Genomic DNA, 21442 nt, shown 5'->3' with positions numbered 1-21442 from the left:
TGGTAATGATGGAAACATGCATGACATTTGGCAAAGCATTCCATTACCTTTGGGATTATTAATAAATGTCAAAATCATCTGACATTTTCCTCTAAGCCTCTTAAACTCTTAAGAATTACTAGTAAAATGTCAACATTCATCAGTTTTTCAACATTTACTACAGCAATTACAATTATTTTGAAAACAAGTTACAAGAGGGAACTGAGGATAAGAGGGAGAGAGAGTCGCTTAAAGACAGACAACACACTTATCTGTTGGACTGCAGCTTTGCTGCTGTGTTTTGAATTTTGACAAGCTGGAAATTTTCATTTCTAGAGACTGACATGTTGTGCAGTGAGGAAAAAAGGACACGTTCACAAAATCTAAAGTGTGAAAATGTGCTTTCTGTGCTACAGGACAAATTTGTGCTTCCCATACCCTAAAATTTCCCAGTGAGAATTTCAGGGTCATCTCTAGGGAGCACTACAGCCAAAGTGCAGGACGACTGGGTGGTGACACTCAACATGGAGGTTCTGCCAAAAATAGCAGCAGAACTATTGAGCTCTTCTCCCTCTCACAGTGGCATTTAGGGGGACTTCATCTGCTGTTTTGATGCCTTTAGTAATAGCCAAGCCCCATCACAGCCATGCCCCCTTCTAAGATTATAGAAGAATCTGGCCAGGCTTGAATACTGCTTCCTGCTTCTCTCACTGTCATTGTTTGACTGTCCTTTCTCACTGTCAAGAGATACTGCTCGAAGTACTGAATTCACTGTCTACCCATTTATCTCCTGCTGCTACCAAACTACTTGATGATGTAGCTCGGACGCTATCATCAGGATTACAGAATTCTTACTCTCCATGACTTGTCTTGGCCTTTTGAAGTAGGAACTAGTTGGAACTCCTTCTACTCTGATTGGTTCCAATCAGCAGGAAAGGAAGAAAGTTAGAAGACTCTTCTCAGTGGCTAACACCCTCCCCTTCCATGCTGATCGCTCATAGGATACTAGAGACAACAGGATCCCGCAGAGACCCTGCTCCCCAAAAAGTAAGAGGTCTAAGACCCCCTGAGACCCTGTATGACTACACCCCTGGATACAAGTAAAAATCAAATAGCACTTAGCACAGTGCATTATGATTGGTACAACAGGCAGGAAAAAAAATCATCAAGTGGCCTTGTTCAATCTTCAAGAGGTCCATAGGGTCCAAAAGTGATTGCTCATACCTATGCCATAGACACTTTTACACTTGAAGCGTGCTTTTTCCAGCTGTTGATGTTGGAGTTTATGGCAGCAGTTCCCCTTCTCTCCCCAGTAAGAAGCTCTCATTGGTTTGTGACACCTGCATTCTAGTTTGTAATTACATTTCTGTTTAGTATCTACCTGCTTATTAACATTAGCATTTGTACTGAATGACTGGGGACAGGAAATGTGTACACCCATCCTCCCATCTCTTTCATTAACAGTGGCCCTTGGGTAGAAGTTGCTTATTTGGCAGAGCCACCTGGTCTGATGTCTCTTACTGTTCTTTTAGTGGGAGAAATCTCAAAAGCAGCAGTTGCACCTTTGAAGTGGCTCACAAAGAGAAGGATTCGTATACAGTATGTGTTTCACAAATGTCAGAGTTTTCCGAAGGGATTTTTGCTTGGCTTGGAGCCCAAATCTTTCAGGCATTGTTGAATATTTGAATGCAGAGGAAATTCCAGTGTATGAATGTGAATGTATATATGAAAGAGATTTTACTATATTAAGGAGACAAGGCCAGTTCTACTATTAGGCCAGGGGTGGGGGAACTTTTTTGGCTCCATGAGCCAGATTCTTATCAGGATCTGCCTCGTTGGGCTGCCCACCTGTCAATTACATCGTGTTATTACACAATCACATGAGTGGCAGGCAAGTGGGGGCACCCACCTGCCCAAATCCCTTGCACTTCCCTTAAGTCTCCGTGATGGGAGAGTTAAAGGAGGAGGGGGAGAGACTTGCAAAAGCGGTTTCCAAGTCTTCCCCCATCCCCCTTTCAGTAAGTGTGGAAAATTAAAAGGAAAATGCAGGGAGACTAGGAAAACATTTTCGCAAGTCTCCCTCCCCTAAACTCCTCTATCGTGGAGACTTAAAAGTAATGCGGGGAGACTTGGAGAAGACTTTAAGACGGCCCCTATGCTCCTGTTTGAGCAACAGGAGTGCAGCAGCTGTCTTAAAGCCTTTGCAAAAGCCTCTTTGAAATAGTTCTTGAATGCAAGCTGCTTCAAAGGGTGCTTTTGCACAGAGCTTTCATCCCTGCTCAGCTGGTGAGTGGGGATTAAATCCTGCTACCTTGGCTGTGCAGTTTTTTCCTGCTGGGAACAGGATTGCTCAGCCAAGACAAGATTAAACCCTGGCCTCCCACCCATCAGCTGGCATCACTAGTGACATCAGTGGGTGGGTGTGATTTGAGGGACATGGTCACATGGGCCAAATTGGACCCCCTGGAGAGGGGCCATGATTGGCCTGGAGGTCAGAGGTTCCCCACTCCTGTATTAGGCTGAATTAAGCAGTCACCTCTGGCAACAAATGTTGAGGTTCATTGAGTGCTGGTGAGATGCTGAAAGACAGAGCTGTGTGTGCCATGTGGCCTGCTGTGGGCCCCCTAAGCTAGCCTGCTGCCCTCAGTGCGGTGGACCAAGTGTTGAAGTAAGGTGCAACTGTCAGTGTGGTTGGCTTCTGTGCATGGAATGGGGTGCTGTAGGGATCCATCTTAGGCAGCAAAATGCCTGGAGCCATCCTGGGAGGGAAGGAGAGAGCCTTTGGTATGATGAGGGTCATAGTTAGAGGAACAAAGGTATCAGGCAGTGTTCCAGTGATAAGCAAGGGAAGAGAGAGTAGGCAGGTTGTGGAGCGCTTTATTTAGGGGAGAAGCCATACTCAGTGATAGAGCATCTGCCTTGCATGCAGAAGGCTCCTGGTTCAATCCCAGCATCTTCAGGTAGGGCTGGGAATGTTCCCTGTCTGAAACCCTGGAGACCTGCTTTTAGTCAGCGTAGACCAAGTGTAGGGAACGTTCGTCCCTCCAGATGTTGCTGAACTACAGCTGCCATCATCATTGGCCATGTTTGTTGGGTCTCATGGGAGTTGCAGTCCAACAACATCTGGAGGGCCAAAGATTCCCCACACCTGCTATAAAGAATACTGAGCTAGGTGGAGCAACAGTCTGACTCAGTACAAAGCAGCAGCTTCCTGTGTTGCTAAAGGTAAGGGCTTTGAGTTTGCTGTGGAAGGAGATAGGAAGCAGGAGCTAAAGCTAGGGGTATTGCATAGTCTGCACAACTGAAGAAACCAATGACTTTAATGGCAGAGTTCTGGATAGAAGTGAGACCACTGAAATGTGGCTATCAAAGTTTGCAGTAGTCAAGGTAGGAGGTGACTTGAAGAACTGGCTTCAGAGGGTGGCAAGGTTGGGTATTTGTCAGGGCCCCAAGATCAGCAGAAGGCCTACAATGCTGCCATCTTCACTTGGTACGAAGGTTTGATGAAGCCTCAGGGAATGATCACATTGCATACTTATCAATGGTTCCTTCTCAAACTGGGGAGAGGCCATGAGCGACGTACTTCAGGGCTTGGTCCTGGGCCCAGTGCTGTTCAACATTTTTATTAATAACTTGGATGAGGAGGTGCAGGGAATGCTTATTAAATTTGCAGATGATACAAAATTGGGAGGGGTAGCTAATACATTGGAAAACAGAAACAAAATTCAAAGGGATCTTAATAGACTGGAGCATTGGTCTAAAAAGAACAGAATGAAATTTAACAGAGATAAGTGCAAAGTTCTGCACCTAAGAAAAAGAAACCAAATGCACAGTTATAAGATAGGGGACACTTGGCTCAGCAATACTACATGTAAGAAGGATCTTGGAATGGTTGTTGATCACAAGCTGAATATGAGCTAACAGTGTGATGTGGCTGCAAAAAGGACAAATGCTATTTTAGGCTGCATTAACAGAAGTATAGTTTCCAAATCACATGAAGTATTGGTTCCCCTCTATTTGGCACTGGTTAGGCCTAATCTTGAATATTGCATCCAGTTATGATACCACACTTTAAGAATGATGCAGACAAATTGGTTCAGAGGGAGCAACGAGGATGATCAGGGACTGGAAACAAAACCCATTGAGAAGGGACTGAAAGAACTGGAGATGTTTAGCCTTGAGAAGAGAATACTGAGGGGAAATATTATAGTACTATTCAAGGACTTGAAAGGTTGCCACACAGAGGAGGGCCAGGATCTCTTCTTGATTGTCCCAGAGTGCAGGACACGGCATAATGGACTCAAATTACAGGAAGCCAGATTTCAACTGAACATCAGGGAAAACGTCCTGTTAAAAGCAGTACGACAATGGAACCAGTTACCTAGAGAGGTGGTGGGCTATCCAACCCTGGAGGCATTCAAGAGGCAGATGGACAGCCACCTGTTGAGTATGTGTTAACTTGGATTCCTGCACTGAGCAGAGGGTTGGACTCCATGGCCTTATAGGCCCCTTCCAACTCTATAATTCTATGCACATTCTAACTGGCCCAGTGAGGATGCTATGTCAGAGCCTGTACAGAATCTCAGAGCCAGCACTGTTGACCTGTCTTTTGCTTACAATTAGTAAAGATCCATGCTCATAGATGGCACTAATATAAAATACCAGTAATGTCGATAATCACATTTGACCGGGTAAAAGTCTTAATGAGTAAAACTCCAGGTGCAAAGAAGGCTCCTTTTTTCTTTAATAGCTGTGTGGTAGGCTGAAGAACAAGTTGCTGACTGTTTTCTCTCTGCTGCATTGACGGGGGAGAAGCAGAGTTCTCATCCAACTATTAATAAAGGCATAGAAACTTCCTTCAAGGTCAGGCATTGGCATAGATGGCTCAGGTAAGAAAAATGTAAATGTTTTGTTTGTAGAAGGCTCTTAAGAACACTAATATCTCAATTTCTCTAGCAAAGTTAAGTTTGTTAGGAAAGGAGACTGACCTGTGTTGCTGGCCCAGCCCTGAGATGCAAGATAAGAAGGAATGAATGTGCCGGACTGGAGTTGCCCAAGATAAACAATATTAATTCTGCTCCAAGGAGAAATCAGATGGCAATGTTGGCTGCACACCGATAAATCATTTGTCAATACAAATACAGTCCTGAGTTTTCCAAATGCCAATGGAAGCAAATGGTATTTGTCCATTAAAACAACAACAAACAAATCTGATTTGCAATTCATTTATTCTCCTGCAAAGGGACTTCCTGTTAGGTCGATGCGAAGCACTGAAGGCCATTTCTGGCAGATGATTGCATAAATTACCAGAGCTGGGAAATGACTTCTGAATTTCTAGGAGTCTGCATCTAATTTATACAAATATTTCAAAATGTGAGCTGAAAGCCAGATCTTGGGCAGGCAGGGAGGTGCTTACCCCCAGGGCAATAGGGCAGGCGATCATGTATGGGTCCTTCCCATGGCAAACAGAAGTCCAGGTGATGTGAGAATGGCCCCTGACACTCCTTGAAGGAGGTTTTATTAGGGCACAGGAATAATCCCCCTAAGGAAGTTGTGTGCCCTACCCCATAGTTTGAGAACAAGACACCTGGACAGGGAAGTTTGAGGGAACACACTTCCCTCCCAGCAAGCAGGAAGAACTGATAAAGACAGAGGTAAGAAATCACTTTAGGAAAGCATTTTTTAAACTATTAAATCCTCATTTCTCTGCATCATTCAAAGCAATACTTTCATTTAGGGAGATTTTTTTTATAATTTATTTTTTTAAATTCCTCTACCTTAGAAAACTGCCCAATAGTCTGAACTGAGAATAATCTTCTTTTGGCTGGTCTGCTTCCAATTATTCTTAGTCAGCAAATCATTCCTTATTTGATAAGACGAAAGCAATTTCTTCTGATGATTCGAAGCTAAATGCAGACAAGGCAAGGAGAAAATGTATGTGATGAAATTAATCATCATGACTTCCCTCTAGAGCTATTGAAATTACCCAGTGGGGTGGGGAAAAGGATTATGATCAAGGGTTCAGGGTACCTGGCAAGCAACACTGGCCTCAAGCACGATGACTGCCTTTAGATCCACTTAAGGCTTATCCAGACTGGTGCTTTATTGTGCATGTGTGTATTCTGCAACATGCTCTTGAGATAATATTAGTGCATTAGTGGTGGATTTATTCTGCTTTATTACTTGTTCTGCAGTGCTTTCGCAATGCTACCACATTACCGATGTTCAGAGGGCCATAGCACAATGAAAGTGGGACAAAAAACCCTCCAGAAGTTTTGTGTTACGAAAAGTTACTGGACTTCAGCAGGACGTCATAGGATATGCACTGATTGGAAATGAAGCAGTATGACCACCCCAAAATGTTTGCAGCCCTGTGTTCCCATGAAAGCAGCAGCCATGCCACAACAGCATGTGCTAATCTGGCCTCATGCAAATCTGTTGCTATCAGTGATGTGTGTACGGATGTGCAAGGAAGCACACCTCTGAGACTTTTATTCACAGCAGGAGTGGTGATGTCATCTGCTGGAGTGCCTGTGTAGTGGTGAGTGGGCTTGCGTGTTCCAATGAACCCTGTGAGCTATGCCGTCGGGAGTCATGTACTCCCAGCAGGGTCACCCATGGTGGTAAGGTCAAGGGAGAGGAACCAGACAAAGAAAGATCCAAGAAAGTCCTCAATGGCAGAACAGGCGGAGGATAACAATGTACGTTATGACGGCTGTGAAGGCGGGTAAGGGCTGCAGCAGATAAAAGACTTCCAATCGTTGTGGTATCCCATGCCATTGGATCAAAGCCTTTTTCTGTCAAGATTGTGTGTTGATTGTCGTGCGCCGATCTCCCCACATAAAACAAATTCACGCACAGGCGTCTTCCAAGCACCTTATCTTGGAAGACAATCTTACTCGGCCATGAGTGATCGCCAGTACGTAAGTAAGTACATTATAGGATCCTCCTCGCCTTTACAAGTGAGATGAGGCATTCTACTATTGCTTGTGACAGAAGAGCATAAAGTTAGAGAATGAGGAAAATAAGCAGGGGCTGGATATTCCTTTCCTTTGATGAGGTTCCTACTACATGCCAGCAGATTAAGGACTTGTTTGCATTTCTAAGCTAAAGGTTGAAGTTCAGCTGGCTGAGGATCTTTTGTTAAAGCTCAGTATGCTCTACAGATTGAACCTGTGCAGTCAGAAGTAAGCACCACTGAGTACAATGGAGCTTGAGGAAACTATGCATAGGATTGCTGATGCTAACACATTGAGTACTGCTCTTTGGGGTGCGCGTGTGTGTATAATAATGGATCAACACAGTTTTGGTGTATGTGCGCATAATAAAGGATCAAAACAGCTGCATCTTTGGACTCTTCATGGGAGTGTGGCTACAGGACCCTCAGGATGAGCTTCTGCACTTCAAAACCTACCATGGCACCACTGACTGCCACCACTGCTTCTGGTGGCGTAATGTTCAGGATGTTTCTGATGTTTTCATCTGAATTTTCCTTGGATTTTGGAGTTCAAAATTACCTCTTTTTTTTTTTCTGGAACCGATGCATTGTTCCGTCATTTTGAAATCCAAATCTCATCCAGAGCACTCTCTCAATATGTTGCGGTTTTTATTTATTTCAGCTCCTTTGTATCTTCCCCCACTGCACCCCTACAAAGCCAGTAGTGCACATCAGAAATGAAATGCTGCACAAAGAGAAGCGTATTATTCTTTTTTGTGTGTGTAAACCGCTTAGATGTCTTTACATTCAAGCGGTATATTTATGTTAAATATATGAATGAAATGATAGTGACATCAGTGGTTTGCAAAATACAAAAGGATACAGAATACATTCTCAGATTAGTCCAGCCTTGGATTTAAGCATTTGCCTAGTAGGCTTAAATGACAAGGAATTGTAAGTAGGAGAGAGAGTGGGCTGTTGGAGGAGGGACAGAGCACTTGGCCCTTCTCTGCACCCAGCATAGGAATGCAGTGGGCAGTGGGCTGTCTTCTGCCAGTACCCAGCAGGCTAGTAACGTTTGTGGACTTTTGTGGATTGTAAGGTAGGTTAGGCTGAGAGGCAGCGACTGGCCCAAGGGCATCCAGTGAGCTTTATGCTTGAGTGGAGATTTGAAGCCTGATCTCCCAGGAAGGTAAGTAAGTACTCCCAAGGAAGTAAGTCAGCCTCTGAGAAGACTCTTCTCAGTAGCAAACACACTCCCCTTTCACACTGATTGGCTGCTAGGGACATCTGTTTTGTGGGAGAAGGCACATGTGGGAAGGTCTGTGGAATGTGGAGATGATGACTGAGAGCAAGCAAGGGAGTGAGGGCGTGGCTGTGAGGGGGCGTGTCATAACTATCATGAAGGGACTCTGCACTTCTGAATTTGGTAGTGGCCTAGGATGGAGTCACAAAAAATTGGGTCCAAAGAACCTTGGCATTTAAAGCTCCAAAATAGGAATACCATAGAATGCATGCAAGGTGTCAACAGACTGTAACTTGGTCTTTATCATGATTGTACAAACCATGTAAATGACTGGTACTAATTATTTAAATTGTGCGATCAATGCATTTGGCACTTTTATCTGAAAGCTAATGATATCTTTTTCCTGTTTAATGGTTTGGACACATTTGTTACCCAGAGTGCCTTCTTGGCAGACACCCATGGAAAAAACTGTAAAGAGAATAGCGATATGCTGTATACGATGGGCTTTTTGATCCCGAGTTGATAAGTAACATCAGATGGAATGCCATTCCAAAACTGCTTGTCATGGTGTGTTTTACAAGGTGGTTTTTCAATCCATATATTTCATATAATTCCATTTTATATTTATATGAGTTGTATATCTTCAGATTGTGTTATGGCCTTCTGGCTTAAACAATACAATTGGTTTGTTATGGCATTAGGAAAAGTTGAGCTAGATTGCTGAATAAGCAGATATGCATGCAAACAAAATAGGAATGCTAGCATCATTCCAGATTGGATTCCATTGTGATTAATATGGTTTTTAATAATGTTGTTAACCCTTTTTTAAAGTTGTTTTTTTAAAAATGTTTTTAATGCTGTTTTGTTTTAATGCATTTTAAGATCTGTTTTTGTGATGTTTTAAAGTGTGTGGTGTAGTGGTTAAGGTGTTGGACTACAACCAGGGTTCAAATCCCCACATAGCCATGAAGCTCACTGGGTGACCTTGGGCCAGTCACTGCCTCTCAGCCTCATGAAAACCCTGTTCATAGGATCGCCATAAGTCGGAATCGACTTGAAGGCAGTACATTTACATTTTTAAAGTGTTTTTAGCCCTTTGTTTGCCGCCCTGGGCTCCTGCTGGGAGGAAGGGTGGGATACAAATTAAATAATAAATAAATAAATAAATGTAGGAGCTGAGCAGGTTGTCTGCACTGAAATTTACCTGGGTTGGAACTGACACATGTTTTAGCCAGAGATGGCCACTTGGAACGCGACTTGAGTATGGAGAAAATCTTGAGCAAACTGCAGACATGAATGAACAGGCACAACTGATCCATGGATTGTTTTCCGTCTGTTTCTCTAGAAAACACATGTATTGTTTTGGAGGAGCCCTAAGAGAAAAAAATTAAAAATAAATAGGTTTTAAGCTACTTAACAATGATACACTCAATATACAAATAGCTCATACTATAGAACAATTACAGCACGAGCGTATATTACAAAAAAAAATCAGATGATGTTGAATCTCTTTCATTGTCAAGTTTATGGTAAGAATTCCATGAAAGGGAATATAAACACAGTTATGAATGTTGTATTGAAATGTTACCTAAAACCATCCTTGAATGCGGCATAAATCTAAGGATGCGCTAATAAATGAGTTTCAGTTTCAGCTAAGTCTTAGTTTCAGCTAAGAAACTGAAGTATTTTAAAAATTCATCCCAATTAAAATTTAGGGAATTCTAGTGAATTAATTGTAAAAAGATCTAGTGTATGAGAATGCCCAGTGAGATAACAGTTGGAATTCCTTCATTTCCACCAGCATGCTCATAGTTAAGTGAGATTCAGGAAGCCACCTGCCTCCCAACTAGAGAAGCAGACTCAGGCTTGAAGACTGGGTTTCACAAGAAGCTTTATTCTAGAAGTCAGTACAGGAACACAACACCACACACCCTAGGCATGATTCTGGATACAGAACAGCAGCATACGAGGTATATCTCAGAATACAGAACAGGAACCTACTAAGCATGTCTCAGGAACAGACTAGGAATGTGGAGGCAACAGCAAACATTGTTGCAATGACCTTATCACATCCAACCGCTAAATATAAGAGAGGTGGGCGGGTACTCTACTTGCACTAGTTACTTTGGCATTTTCTAGTTTGCGCTGCAAGATGGGAGCTCCTTTTTGGAGCAGAAAGAAATCTGTCTTGTAAGTGGCTTTTCTGCAGTTGGTGTAACCTGTCAGCTCTACACTGTGTCAGCAGTGCCGGTGGGGGGCTGGAAATTCCTGGGTGGTTGGCAGGGAAGCAAAGTCCTTAGCCGGCAGTCTGGCCATAAATCTGCCAGGTCTAGGAGGAGGGGAGCTGATAAGGGCCAGGCTTGTCCGAAGCGTACTTGCCGAGTCAGGAGTCCAGAAGCGAGGTCAGTAGAGGTCCGGGATCAAGTGCCAAGGGGTCAGTCCAAAAGAGGGTGCCAGGAAACTAGGAACACACAAGCCACGCCTGACGTTGCAGTCAGCAACAAGCTGCAGCCAAGGTGTGTCTTATAAAGCACAGGATGGACAGCAGGTGTGAGCCCTCAGCGTTTGGGCCTTAAGGAGACAGGCCTGCCTCTCTTCTGCCTGACCTTCTGCTGTCTACGTTCTGCAGGTGAGGGGGGAGTATCCTGTTCACTGTCTGTGTCTGGCTGCAGGGACTCTGCTATATCTGGGGTGCTCTGCAGCTGAGGGGGAGAAGGAGCTGGATTCTCAGGAGGCTCCTCCATGTCTCCTTCTGAGTCTGCTGCTCCTGGGTCTGCTGCTGTTATTCCCGAGTCGTCCTCATCTGAGGAGTCCTCTGATGGGGCCATGACTAACCTTGGAGAGATTGTCATCTCTCCCTCTGAACTTGCCTTATCTATTTGCTCATTGCCTACATCTGGGCTGCTTGCCAGGGACAATTCCTCCTCAGAGATGGGGGTGGGGGACTGGCAACAACCTCATTAGACATGGAGCTGCCAGAGGGTTCTAGAAGTGTATCATCCAGGATTTCCCCAACCCCTTCCTCAACATTTGCAACTCACTCTCCATTCTTGCTAAAGGTTCTCCTTGGAATCCATGCCAGGAAGTAAATTCCTGAAAGTGTATGCTGGGTGCAGTAGGGAGACTATGAAGTACACCTGGGTGGTGCAGCCTATATTTCCTTATGAAGGGTATAGCTCAAGAATGAACCCTCCAGGTGATGATCACTGGCATTTGCTGGGGCTTTTGGGAGTTGGAATCCAACAACATACGGAGGACCACATGCCTGCACTCCTGGTGGATTATCCTGCAGATATTTCAGTGCAGTATTTGATCTGAAAGATCTAAGTTCAGTTTCCACTCTCGCAAAGAATCACTGGTGGCTATGAAGAAATCATTATGAAGAGACAGAATTGGGATGCCGTATGAAAGTCTGTGTTTTAAGATGGAGACTTCACCAGAACTATCTGCCATTTAGAATGTACAGTAATATTTTAAAAATCCAGAGGAGCTCCATAGGACTGGCAGTGACTAGCTCCCTACAGAAAGTAATTGCCCCCCTTTAAGTGTTTATGCGCACTATTCATCTTACTTTGCCAATTCGTTACCAATTGGGAGTGGGCCACACCCACTCTGATTGGAGTTTTTACACTTTTGATTTTGCACATTCCTTTGAAGTGCATGGAAACTCTCCCTCTATCCTCTCTGCAAGTGATTTGTGTATATCATGGGATGTGTGAGCTCTGAAGCCCCAGGCGGTCTGAAGCTACGCAGTGAGGTTCTACTGCTGAAGCTATATTGGTTTACTCTAACGGGAGATCTTCTGGAAACCATACGTAAGATGCTCTGAGCTCCTCAAAGGAAGATTGGAGTATGTGTAATATATATCTGGATCAGGGTGACAATATAAAGGAGTTGAGATGGTTGCATCTTTTGTTATTTTTGGCCTGGATCCCAAACCTTCCTACAATCAAGGAGAAGAATCCAATTATTCTCAATAAGCTTTGAAGCAGGCCCAGTTCATTTCCTTGAATGGGGTGCAGTGGTAGGTTGAGAGATATGAATGACCTGCTTGTTATATGATGAAACCTTGTTGTAGAATCAAAAGCCCTTGATTAAAAGATTGTGCTGGTGTGAAAAGATTTTTGGAGGGTCTCTTCTCAGTAGAACCAGTTTGTCTTGCTAACTCTGAGCATTGTTTTCTCTTTATGAAGCTACTTTGTGAACAGAATGCTTAGTGTAATTAACAGATGATAGAATTATTATTATTACTGAAAGCAAAGTCCTTAGCGTTGACTTACGTGTATTGGCGTATCTTCAGTAGAAACCAAAGACATCAAGTGTAGCATCCCCTTGATAAGCTTCATGAATGGAAGTAGAGATAGAAACAGTCTTCTACTAGCAAAGGAATATAAAAGTGCAATAACAAATTGGGGTAGATTCATGAAACCACATGCAGGGTGACATTGCTAAGCATTCTGGAGTGTGGGTTATATGATGCTATGAAGATTTGATAGAGTAACCAGCTTAACAACCAGTCTTTTAAAGTATCTAAAATGTGCCCCGCTCCCCGAGTCTGAAAGAGAAGTGATGGAATTTTGTGTGCAGGGTGACTCCAGAAAACTAGTAAAAGAGTGCAATATCAGACCTTCATATACTGTGACTAAAAGCTGAAGTAGTAGGAAAGTGCTTCAAGCCCCCTGGCAACTCCCTGGAGTTATTCCTGGTGGGGCTAGGTGTACTTGGAGTGGAGGGAGGGGAGAATCAGAATGCGAATACAAACTTATTTAACATTTCTAGGTGACGATATCACCTATGCTTGCATGAGCGGTTATTTGCATCCAGCTAATGGGCTGTAGCAGTTTTTGTCATTGAAATATTCTATTTACAACTTTGTTTCCTTTCTGTTTTTATTTTTCGCAACAAAAGCAAAAATAGTGTGATTATTTTTGTGGTTGCAATTTTTCTGAATAAAGATGCAACGTGTGTATGGATGCAATATTTGATATAGATTTATTTATTTATTTATTTATTTATTTGTTAAATTTATATCCTGCCCTTCCTCCCCATATTTGGATCATAATAAAAAAAAAGTGAAGATGATTGTCTGGATCTTCCAGACTTGTGACCTTCTTGGTACTCAACATTTTTCTTGCTTTTGCAATGCCAGAGAAGTGGCAAAACCAGAAGGTTTATTGAACCCCAGGTGGACTGCTATAGAAGGCTGGCCAGCTGCATTTAGCTTGGTGGGTCACCAGACCTGAGGGTGACCTTCTACAGATGTTTGCTCCACAAGAAAGGTGTGTTTCCTAATCCTGGTCTACACTAGATATACAAGAAGGCATTGTTTTCCGTTCCGCCCAGTATTTGTCCCATGCAGCACTGTTTCCATTCTGCTGCAATTTGTCTTCTGCCAAAAATGACATCATTCACCTCTCTATCTGCTGTGGCGAATGACATAATTTATGTAATTAAGTTATGTTGTCACTACATCATTCCACTATTCATTTCAATGTAAAGGAAACAGTACAAATAAAAGAAAAAAGTAATCAGTTACATATCTTCCACTGACTGAAAACAAGAACAAAACAGTGAGTACCAGTCGCATTAGTTGGATTTATTTCTGTTCCACACATGGGATGAATACTGAAACATCAGCAATTTCCACTCCTGTAGAGCCAGTGTGGCTTAGTGGTTAGAGTGTTGGACTAGGACCTGGGAGACCAGGGTTCAAATCCCCACACAGCCATGAAGCTCACTGGGTGGCCTTGGGCCAGTCACTACCTCTCAGCCTCAGAGGAGGGCAATGGTAAACCGTAACTTGGGATTGACTTGAAGGCAGTCCATTTCCATTTTTCTATTTTCATCAGAATTCTTCAACATTACTGGTCCCACCAAGGCAAATGCAGAAGCCCAACCATCATGTGGGCCAACTCTTATTTTTTTTCTTTTCTTTTTTGCAGACTATGCTATTTGTCTTCACATTAGGGGTGTGAGTGGGAATGGAAAACAAGGGCTAGGATTCCTGTAAGAGAATATGTATGTGATAAGTGTGAGAAAATACGTGGGAAGGGAAGATTGAACAACCACAGAGGAGGTGTTCTCAAAATTCACAAAAACAGACCAGAAATGCTTTATGTGGAGTGAGGACAAGGTAGTTTAATTTGCACAGATCTTGTGACGTGTGAGTGAAATCTTAAGTTTTTAGAAAGTATTAATAGCCAAGTAAGCTTTTTAGGAACCTAATCTTCCAGGAGCCATTAGTGCTAATGCTGCATGCCCAAGTAACCTTTTCTCTTGCCTACAGCTGTATCCAGTACCTCTAGAAATTGTCACTCCGCTATGCTGGGTTGACTAATTGCAATGTTATGTGAGAAGATTAAAAAATGGCACGTGAGGGAATTAATTATGCAGATCCCATCCATCACCAATCGAGGTTTCCTCCCAATGCATATAGTAGCTTGGGAAAGGGCGAATTTCATCAGAACCACATCAGGGAGGGAAAGGGTTAAACTTCCACCCCCAACCCCAGTGGTTCTGACCCCACTCTTGCTGCCCCATGCAGCTGCTATTTACATTACAAATCTTCAGGTCTAGTTTGGCGCTAATAATTGAGGATAGCCAGCTGATGATACCATTATACAAATCTGTGGTGTGAGCACACTTGGAATACATTGTATAGTTCTGGTCTTCTCACCTCCAAAAGAATATTGGACAGCTGGAAAAGGTTCTGAAAAGGGCAGCTTAAAGATCAAGGGAATGGAGCAACTCATCCTGTGAGGAAAGTTTTCAACATTTGGAGCTTTTTAGTTTAGAGAAAAGACAAATAAAGGGAGCCATGGTAGAGGTATATAAAATTATACATGGTAGGGCGAAAGTGAATAGATTTTTTTCATAACTCTAGAACTTGTGAAGCTGAATTCAAGACAAACACAAGAAAGTACTTCTTCATGCAGTGCATAGTTAAACACTGGAATTCACTCCTATAGGAGGCAGAGATGGCCACCAACTTGGATGGCTTTAAAAGAGAATTAGACAAATTCATGGAAGATAAGGCTATCAAGTGAGAGCCAGCGTGGCGTAGTGGTTAGAGTGTTGGACTACAACCTGGGAGACCAGGGTTCGAATCCCCATACAGCCATGAAGCTCACTGGGTGACCTTGGGTCAGGCACTGCCTCTCAGCCTCAGAGGGAGGCAATGGGAAACCCCCTCTGAATACTGCAGTCCATTTCATTTCAAGGCTATCGATGACTACTAGTCACAAGGTATGCTCTTTGTCAATGGCTGTATGCTTCCAAATACCTGTTGCTGGAAGCCGCAGGCGAAGAGACTGCTCTTGCGCTCCAGCAACAGGTCTTGCTTGTGGCTTCTGGTTGACCACTGTGACAACAAGATGCTGGACTAGATGGGCCACTGGCCTCATCCAGGAGGCTCTGCTTATGTTCTTATGCTTCATCAATGGGAACTAATAAAAGGAGGTAGCTTCCTGATACCTGTGAGTCTTTCTCCAGCTTTCCGATTGTAATATCCATTTGAATTTGTAATGACGCTCCAGCTGGTGGGAGTGGACAAAGAAACAGTTTGTCAGGAGCCAGTCTGTAGTGTGAATTGCAGAGAAAAACCTTGGTGTATGTAGGTGGAGTTACCTGAAACTGGGCTTCAGCCTTGGGAAGGGGGCATTAGTTGCTTTCTGGGATTTGGTGCAGAATGATTAGATTTGCTGCCTGTTTATGGGAGCCTGTTTGCTCCCATTGTATTTTGCTTATATATTTGTAAATGAAGCAAATGCTACAAAGACATTTTAATTGTTTAGCACTCTGTCATCCGATAGAAACTGCAGCACAGCCTCTGGACTTGTCACAGCTCAGGGAAGTGGGGAGCTTGAAGAATATTTTCCTGTTTACTTACAGTATTGATTAGCCACCTAATAACTAGTGTTCACTGGGCGATGTACAGTAAAAACAATAAAACCACAGAATGCAAATACACAATTCTAAAAAGCAGCATTAAAATAGTCAGTATAAAACTGAGGGAAAACAAAAACCGTATCAACAGTATATAACCACAGCCTGAAGCATTCCAGAGGTAAAACAGGGGTAAAAATAAGTTTTTTTAAAGGCCTGTGACTATAAAAAGGTCTTTTCCTGGTGCCAAAATGATACTAGGCACGAGATGAGCCTCTTTGGGGAGAGCATTCCTCAAGCATGGGGCCATTGCTGAGAAGGCCCTTTCTCTTGAAAGAGCATGGTAGATAGATTCTGTCCTGGCAGAGGAAATGCATAGATAGAATAACAAATACTGCATCTTTTGTAGGATGCAGCTGATGCTATCCACTTAATGATAAATCCCCCCCCCAAGCTGAGTAGATAAATGGCTCTTGCATACCTTGTAGGGGAATTTAAAGGCAGTGTCTTGACCACATGAAAACAAAGCCCCCGTGACAACTGGATGGATGTTAATGGCCTCCTGAAATCCTAAAGATATAAACATACACTTGACATACAATTTTCTCTCTCTTTTTTTCACCTTGGCTTAATTGAAGGTTTATTTGTTTGGGATTTAACCAGATATGAAGGAGGTGAGGGAGGGAAGGAGGCCTGGACATACTCATTGGCCTTAAAAATGCTGAGCTTACATACCTGTGGTAATTAAGACAAATCGAGGCCTTTGTGTAGGAGGCTTTTCACTGCATGACTTAAAACAGGACTATGGCATAGGGATGGTACGAGGTAACCATAAATCACAGAAAGGTCTTCCGATTTCTTTCTTTTTAAGTCATATCCCTCTTGCCCCCCATTTTTCCTTTTTACAAACAAAACAAAACATGCTATGAAACAAGCAAAAATAAAATACTGCCATGGTGAGAGAGGTCAAAAGTGTTGTGTTAAGACAACCTTTCCGTTTGACTTGAAGACTGAGGAGGCAAGCAATTGGGGTGTGTGTGCAACCTGTTGAGTACATTTCTTTCTCTCTGTCAATTTAGAGAAAATGGGACTCAAAGAAATGTACGTTTCCTAAAATGGGGGAAATGGCTCCTGGGTCAAAAGCGAAGCAGGGCCATGAGTAGCTGTGACTTATTTTGGGTATATTTATATGACTGGCCTTTCCTCCATGGAGCTCAAGGCAGCCTACATGCTCTGCCCCCTTTTTATCCTTGCAATATCCCGGTGAGGTAAGCTAGGATGAGAGATAGTGGACTGTAGTTCAGCGGTAGAGCATCTGCTTTGCGTGCAGAAGGTCCCAGATTCAATCCCCTTTCCATGCCTGAAACCCTGGAGAGCGCCTGCCAGTCAGTGTACAGTAGGGATGGGCGAGAATTTTGATTCAGTTCGCATTTCAAGCAGAATTTATCAACACTTTCTGAAACAATATGAGAACTGAAACACAGCCATCCTTCGGAATTCGCGTTTATTAGAACTTTGGGATGCAGTTCGCCAACTAAACAATCAAAAATGCATGTATTAGGGGAAAGTGTGCATACAACTGAATATATTGCACTGGTTGCCAATATGTTTCCGGGCTAGATTCAAAGTGTTGGTGTTAACCTATAAAGCCTTATACGGTGCGGGACCACGATACCTTGCAGAACGCCTCTTCCGATATGAACCGGCCCGTGCACTACGTTCTGCTACGAAGGCCCTCCTCCGGGTTCCAACTCACAGGGAGGCCCGGAGGGTGATGACAAGATCTAGGGCCTTCTCAGTGGTGGCCCCCGAACTATGGAACAGTCTCCCTGAGGAAGTACGCCTGGCGCCGACTCTGCTTTCCTTCCGGCGCCAGGTCAAAACCTTCCTATTCTCTGAAGCATTTTAAGTTACATTGATCTAATTTTAAAAATGTTTATTGTATTGTTGATTGTATTTTAATATTATTTTGTTATTCATTGTATTTTTATACTATTTTATGTTCACCGCCCAGAGAGCTATCGCTAGTCGGGCGGTATATAAATTTAATAAATAAATAAATAAATAATAAATGAGTGAAATTAACAGGCAAAATGGCATGGTGTGATGAGAAATGGCTTGCAAAAATGTGTATCTTTGTCAAAACTTCGGTTGGTAGCCCAGCTACATCCCTACCTGAGTAAGGAGGACGTTACATCAGTAGTACATGCTCTGGTAACCTCGCGTTTGGACTACTGCAACGCGCATTACGTAGGGCTACCTTTGAAGACGGTTCGGAAGCTACAGCTAGTGCAAAATGCGGCGGCCAGACTGCTAACAAGAACTAAGCGGTCTGAGCATATAACACCTGTGCTGGCTCGCCTGCACTGGCTTCCAATACGCTTCCGGGCCAGATTCAAAGTGTTGGTGTTAACCTATAAAGCCTTATACGGCGTTGGACCACGATATCTGTTGGAACGCCTCTCCCGATACGAACCGGCTCGTACACTACGGTCTACTACGAAGGCCCTCCTCCGGGTCCCAACGCATAGGGAGGCCCGGAGGGTGGTGATGAGATCTAGGGCCTTCTCAGTGGTGGCCCCCGAATTGTGGAACAGTCTCCCCGAGGAGGTACGCTTGGCGCAGACACTATCATCTTTTCGGCGCCAAGTTAAAACCTTTCTCTTCTCTGAGGCATTTTAATCTTAGTTAAATGTTTGTAACTTGGTTTTAGATTGTGTAGTTTTTATATGCTTGTTGTATCAGATTCTGTAATTTTATTGTATTTTATGTTAACCGCCCAGAGAGCTATTGCTAGTCGGGCGGTATATAAGTTTAAGAAATAAATAAATAAATAAATAAAATAAAACCACCTACAAAAAGGTGTTTATTGGGAGAATTTTGCACTAAAATTGTGCATTTTCACGAGGAGCCTGTGAAGGACATTTGAACAGGCAGCTGACAAGAGAAGAAAGGGTTAAGTTGCCCTTCCTCCTCCTCTCCAGGTTCACACTTCCACAGTTTCAGAACTGCCCTTCTTGTGTAGTTTGGCCCCTGAAGTACAGGAAGTTTCAAGTAGCTCTCTAGGCTAGGCCCCAGTTCCTAACCATGACTTTTGTGGTAAAAGCCCTGGAGTCTCGAACTGCAGGACTCCACACGTGTTGTTGTAGACCCCACTTGTTCAGCATTAAGATCTGAGTTGAATGTAATTGTCTATCTTTTCCAGGTACCTGATCCATCCTTGGCAAACAAGCGGATTAGGGTAGGAGGGCATCAGACGGATGCAAGTCACTTCCTCAAAATAGACGGAGAACTGGTATTCAAATGAAGCCAAATACCAAGAGCTAATCCTTGTGTATCTCTGTTAATAATAAAAATACCTTCCTCTCCCTGCAAAGTACCATGACACCACTGCAAATATAGTTGCGCAGGATGATGCTGTCAAGTATTTGTGGAACTGTGAACAGATGAGAGATGGTATTTGTAAAAGATCCAAAGTGGTACCAGATTTAGAAGCTTCTAGGATTTTGTCATTCTCCCCTTTTCAGCTCAGAACATTTGAACTCCCATTGTGGTGTGATTTCTAACCTTTTAAATTCCCAAGCAACAGAAGAAATAACGGCTACTGCTGAGTAATCTGTGGTTTGCCAAAAGTAAAAATACACTTCTTCTTCTTCCTGTTCCTCTTCCTCTTTTCCTTTTCCTTTTTCTTCTTCTTCATCATCATCATCATCATCATCATCATCAGTTACTTAACACATACGAAGTCTTCAAGTGGCTTAAAAAAATTAAAAGCTTAAAACATGACATAGAATCAGAGAAAAGAACTTTATAATCAAAGCCATGCAATAACCTAACGAACAAACTGAACCAAAGAGCAGCAAAAATGCACCATCAATAGATAGCACAATCATTATCCTATTTCATCAGATGCCTAGGAGAAAAAATAAGTTTTTACCTGGTGCTGAAAGGATGTTAATGATGGTGCCAGGCGGACCTCACTGGGGAGACCATTCCACAGGTGGGAAACCACAACTGTCTTTTGTAAACTGCTTAGAGATTTTTTTACAATCAAGCGATATATAAATCTTAATAAAATAAGGTTTTTTTTAAGTTAAGCTATGGACTTTGCTACCACAGGATGTGGTGATTGCCACCAAACTGGATGACTTTAAACAAGGATTAGACAAAGTCATGTAGGATAAGGCTAGCAGTGACTGGCTACCAACCACGATCACTATGTTGTACCTCTGCTGCTGGAGATAGTATGACTCTTTATGCCAGTTGCTGGGAATCACAAGTGGGGCAAGGGTCGTTGCGCTCAGGTTCTGCTGCTGGATTAGATGGACCCTTTGGTCTGATCCAGTATTGCTCCCATTTTGTTATGTTCTTTTGACTTGTTCACAAGTCACCATGTATAACATTTTACTGGGCCAGAGCACTAACAGTAGGGGGAAGCAGAAGTTTGGTGAAGCTGAAAGCCTCTTCCATAGTGAAATTCTGCATGTGCATGCTCTGCTTCCATTGGTGGACATTTACCACATGGCATCTACACAACAACAGACTGCCTTCAAGTCAATTCTGACTTATGGCGACCCTATGAATAGGGTTTTCATGGTAAGCAGTATTCAGAGGGGGTTTACCATTGCCTCGCTCTGAGGCTGAGAGGCAGTGACTGGCCCAAGGTCACCCAGTGCGCTTCATGGCTGTGTGGGGATTCGAACCCTGGCCTCCCAGGTCGTAGTCCAACACCTTAACCACTACACCACACTGGCTCTCTACCTAGCTGTAAATTCAGAGGCGGACTTCAGGTGCTCACAATGCCCCATGTAATTGCTTGTGGCACATGCGGGCAATGTGTGGCCCTTGCTGGACTTCCATGCAACCTGCCCGTGGGTGCTGAAGCTGCCCCCTAGCTGCTGAATTCACCCATTCCTTAATTCACCTCTGAACTTCTGCCTGGCAGGGCGCACCGTGTAGATGCAAGACAGGCAGGCTGAGGGGAGCATAATCATAATGGAGAGCAAAGTGTATGGGAAAGAGTCATTCCAGTGTCCCATGATGCTCCTCATCTCAGTCTCTCCCTGCTGGGGTGGGGAAGGGGTGTGCTAGTAGACACTTTTCAAACCAGAAATGAAAGTAAAAATGGTATGCAAGACCCCTACTCCACTGTGGTGAAGGCTGCAGCTGATTCATTAAAACACAAAAAAGAAGAGTCTGGAGGGAAATATATGGCACCTGTTTAAGAACTAACTGCCTGAAACAGTTGCTCAGCAGCAAAGCTTGCTCTGGAGGCTTTTAGCACAATGCTCCTCATCTCTACTTGGAAATAGGTCCCACTGAGTTCAGTAGGACTTGCTCCCAAGTAAGTGTTTCTATGTTTGAAGCCTTAGACAGGTGTTTTTCATTACCTTTGC

The 21442-nt window shown here is 43.4% G+C and overlaps 1 protein-coding gene across 4 annotated transcripts in view; it reads left to right on the top strand.

Annotated features, from left to right (window-relative positions):
• The window catches only part of FRAS1 (Fraser extracellular matrix complex subunit 1), a 416443-nt gene that overhangs the window by 77501 nt on the left and 317500 nt on the right, over nucleotides 1–21442 (top strand). For 2 of the 4 annotated variants that reach the window (XM_061583285.1, XM_061583286.1), the window contains one exon: nucleotides 4730–4868. The exons of the other annotated variants lie outside the window; for them this stretch is intronic. In XM_061583285.1, coding sequence (XP_061439269.1) covers nucleotides 4860–4868 — 9 coding nt within the window. In that variant the 5' untranslated portion in view covers nucleotides 4730–4859. The remainder of the gene's footprint in view (nucleotides 1–4729; nucleotides 4869–21442) is intronic. 4 annotated transcript variants of the gene reach the window in all.

Source organism: Rhineura floridana, chromosome 9, assembly GCF_030035675.1.
Source record: "Rhineura floridana isolate rRhiFlo1 chromosome 9, rRhiFlo1.hap2, whole genome shotgun sequence".
In the NCBI taxonomy this organism is placed as follows: Eukaryota; Metazoa; Chordata; class Lepidosauria; order Squamata; family Rhineuridae; genus Rhineura; species Rhineura floridana.
Note: the sequence above shows the minus strand (reverse complement) of the source record. Positions and strands in the feature narration are given on the sequence as shown.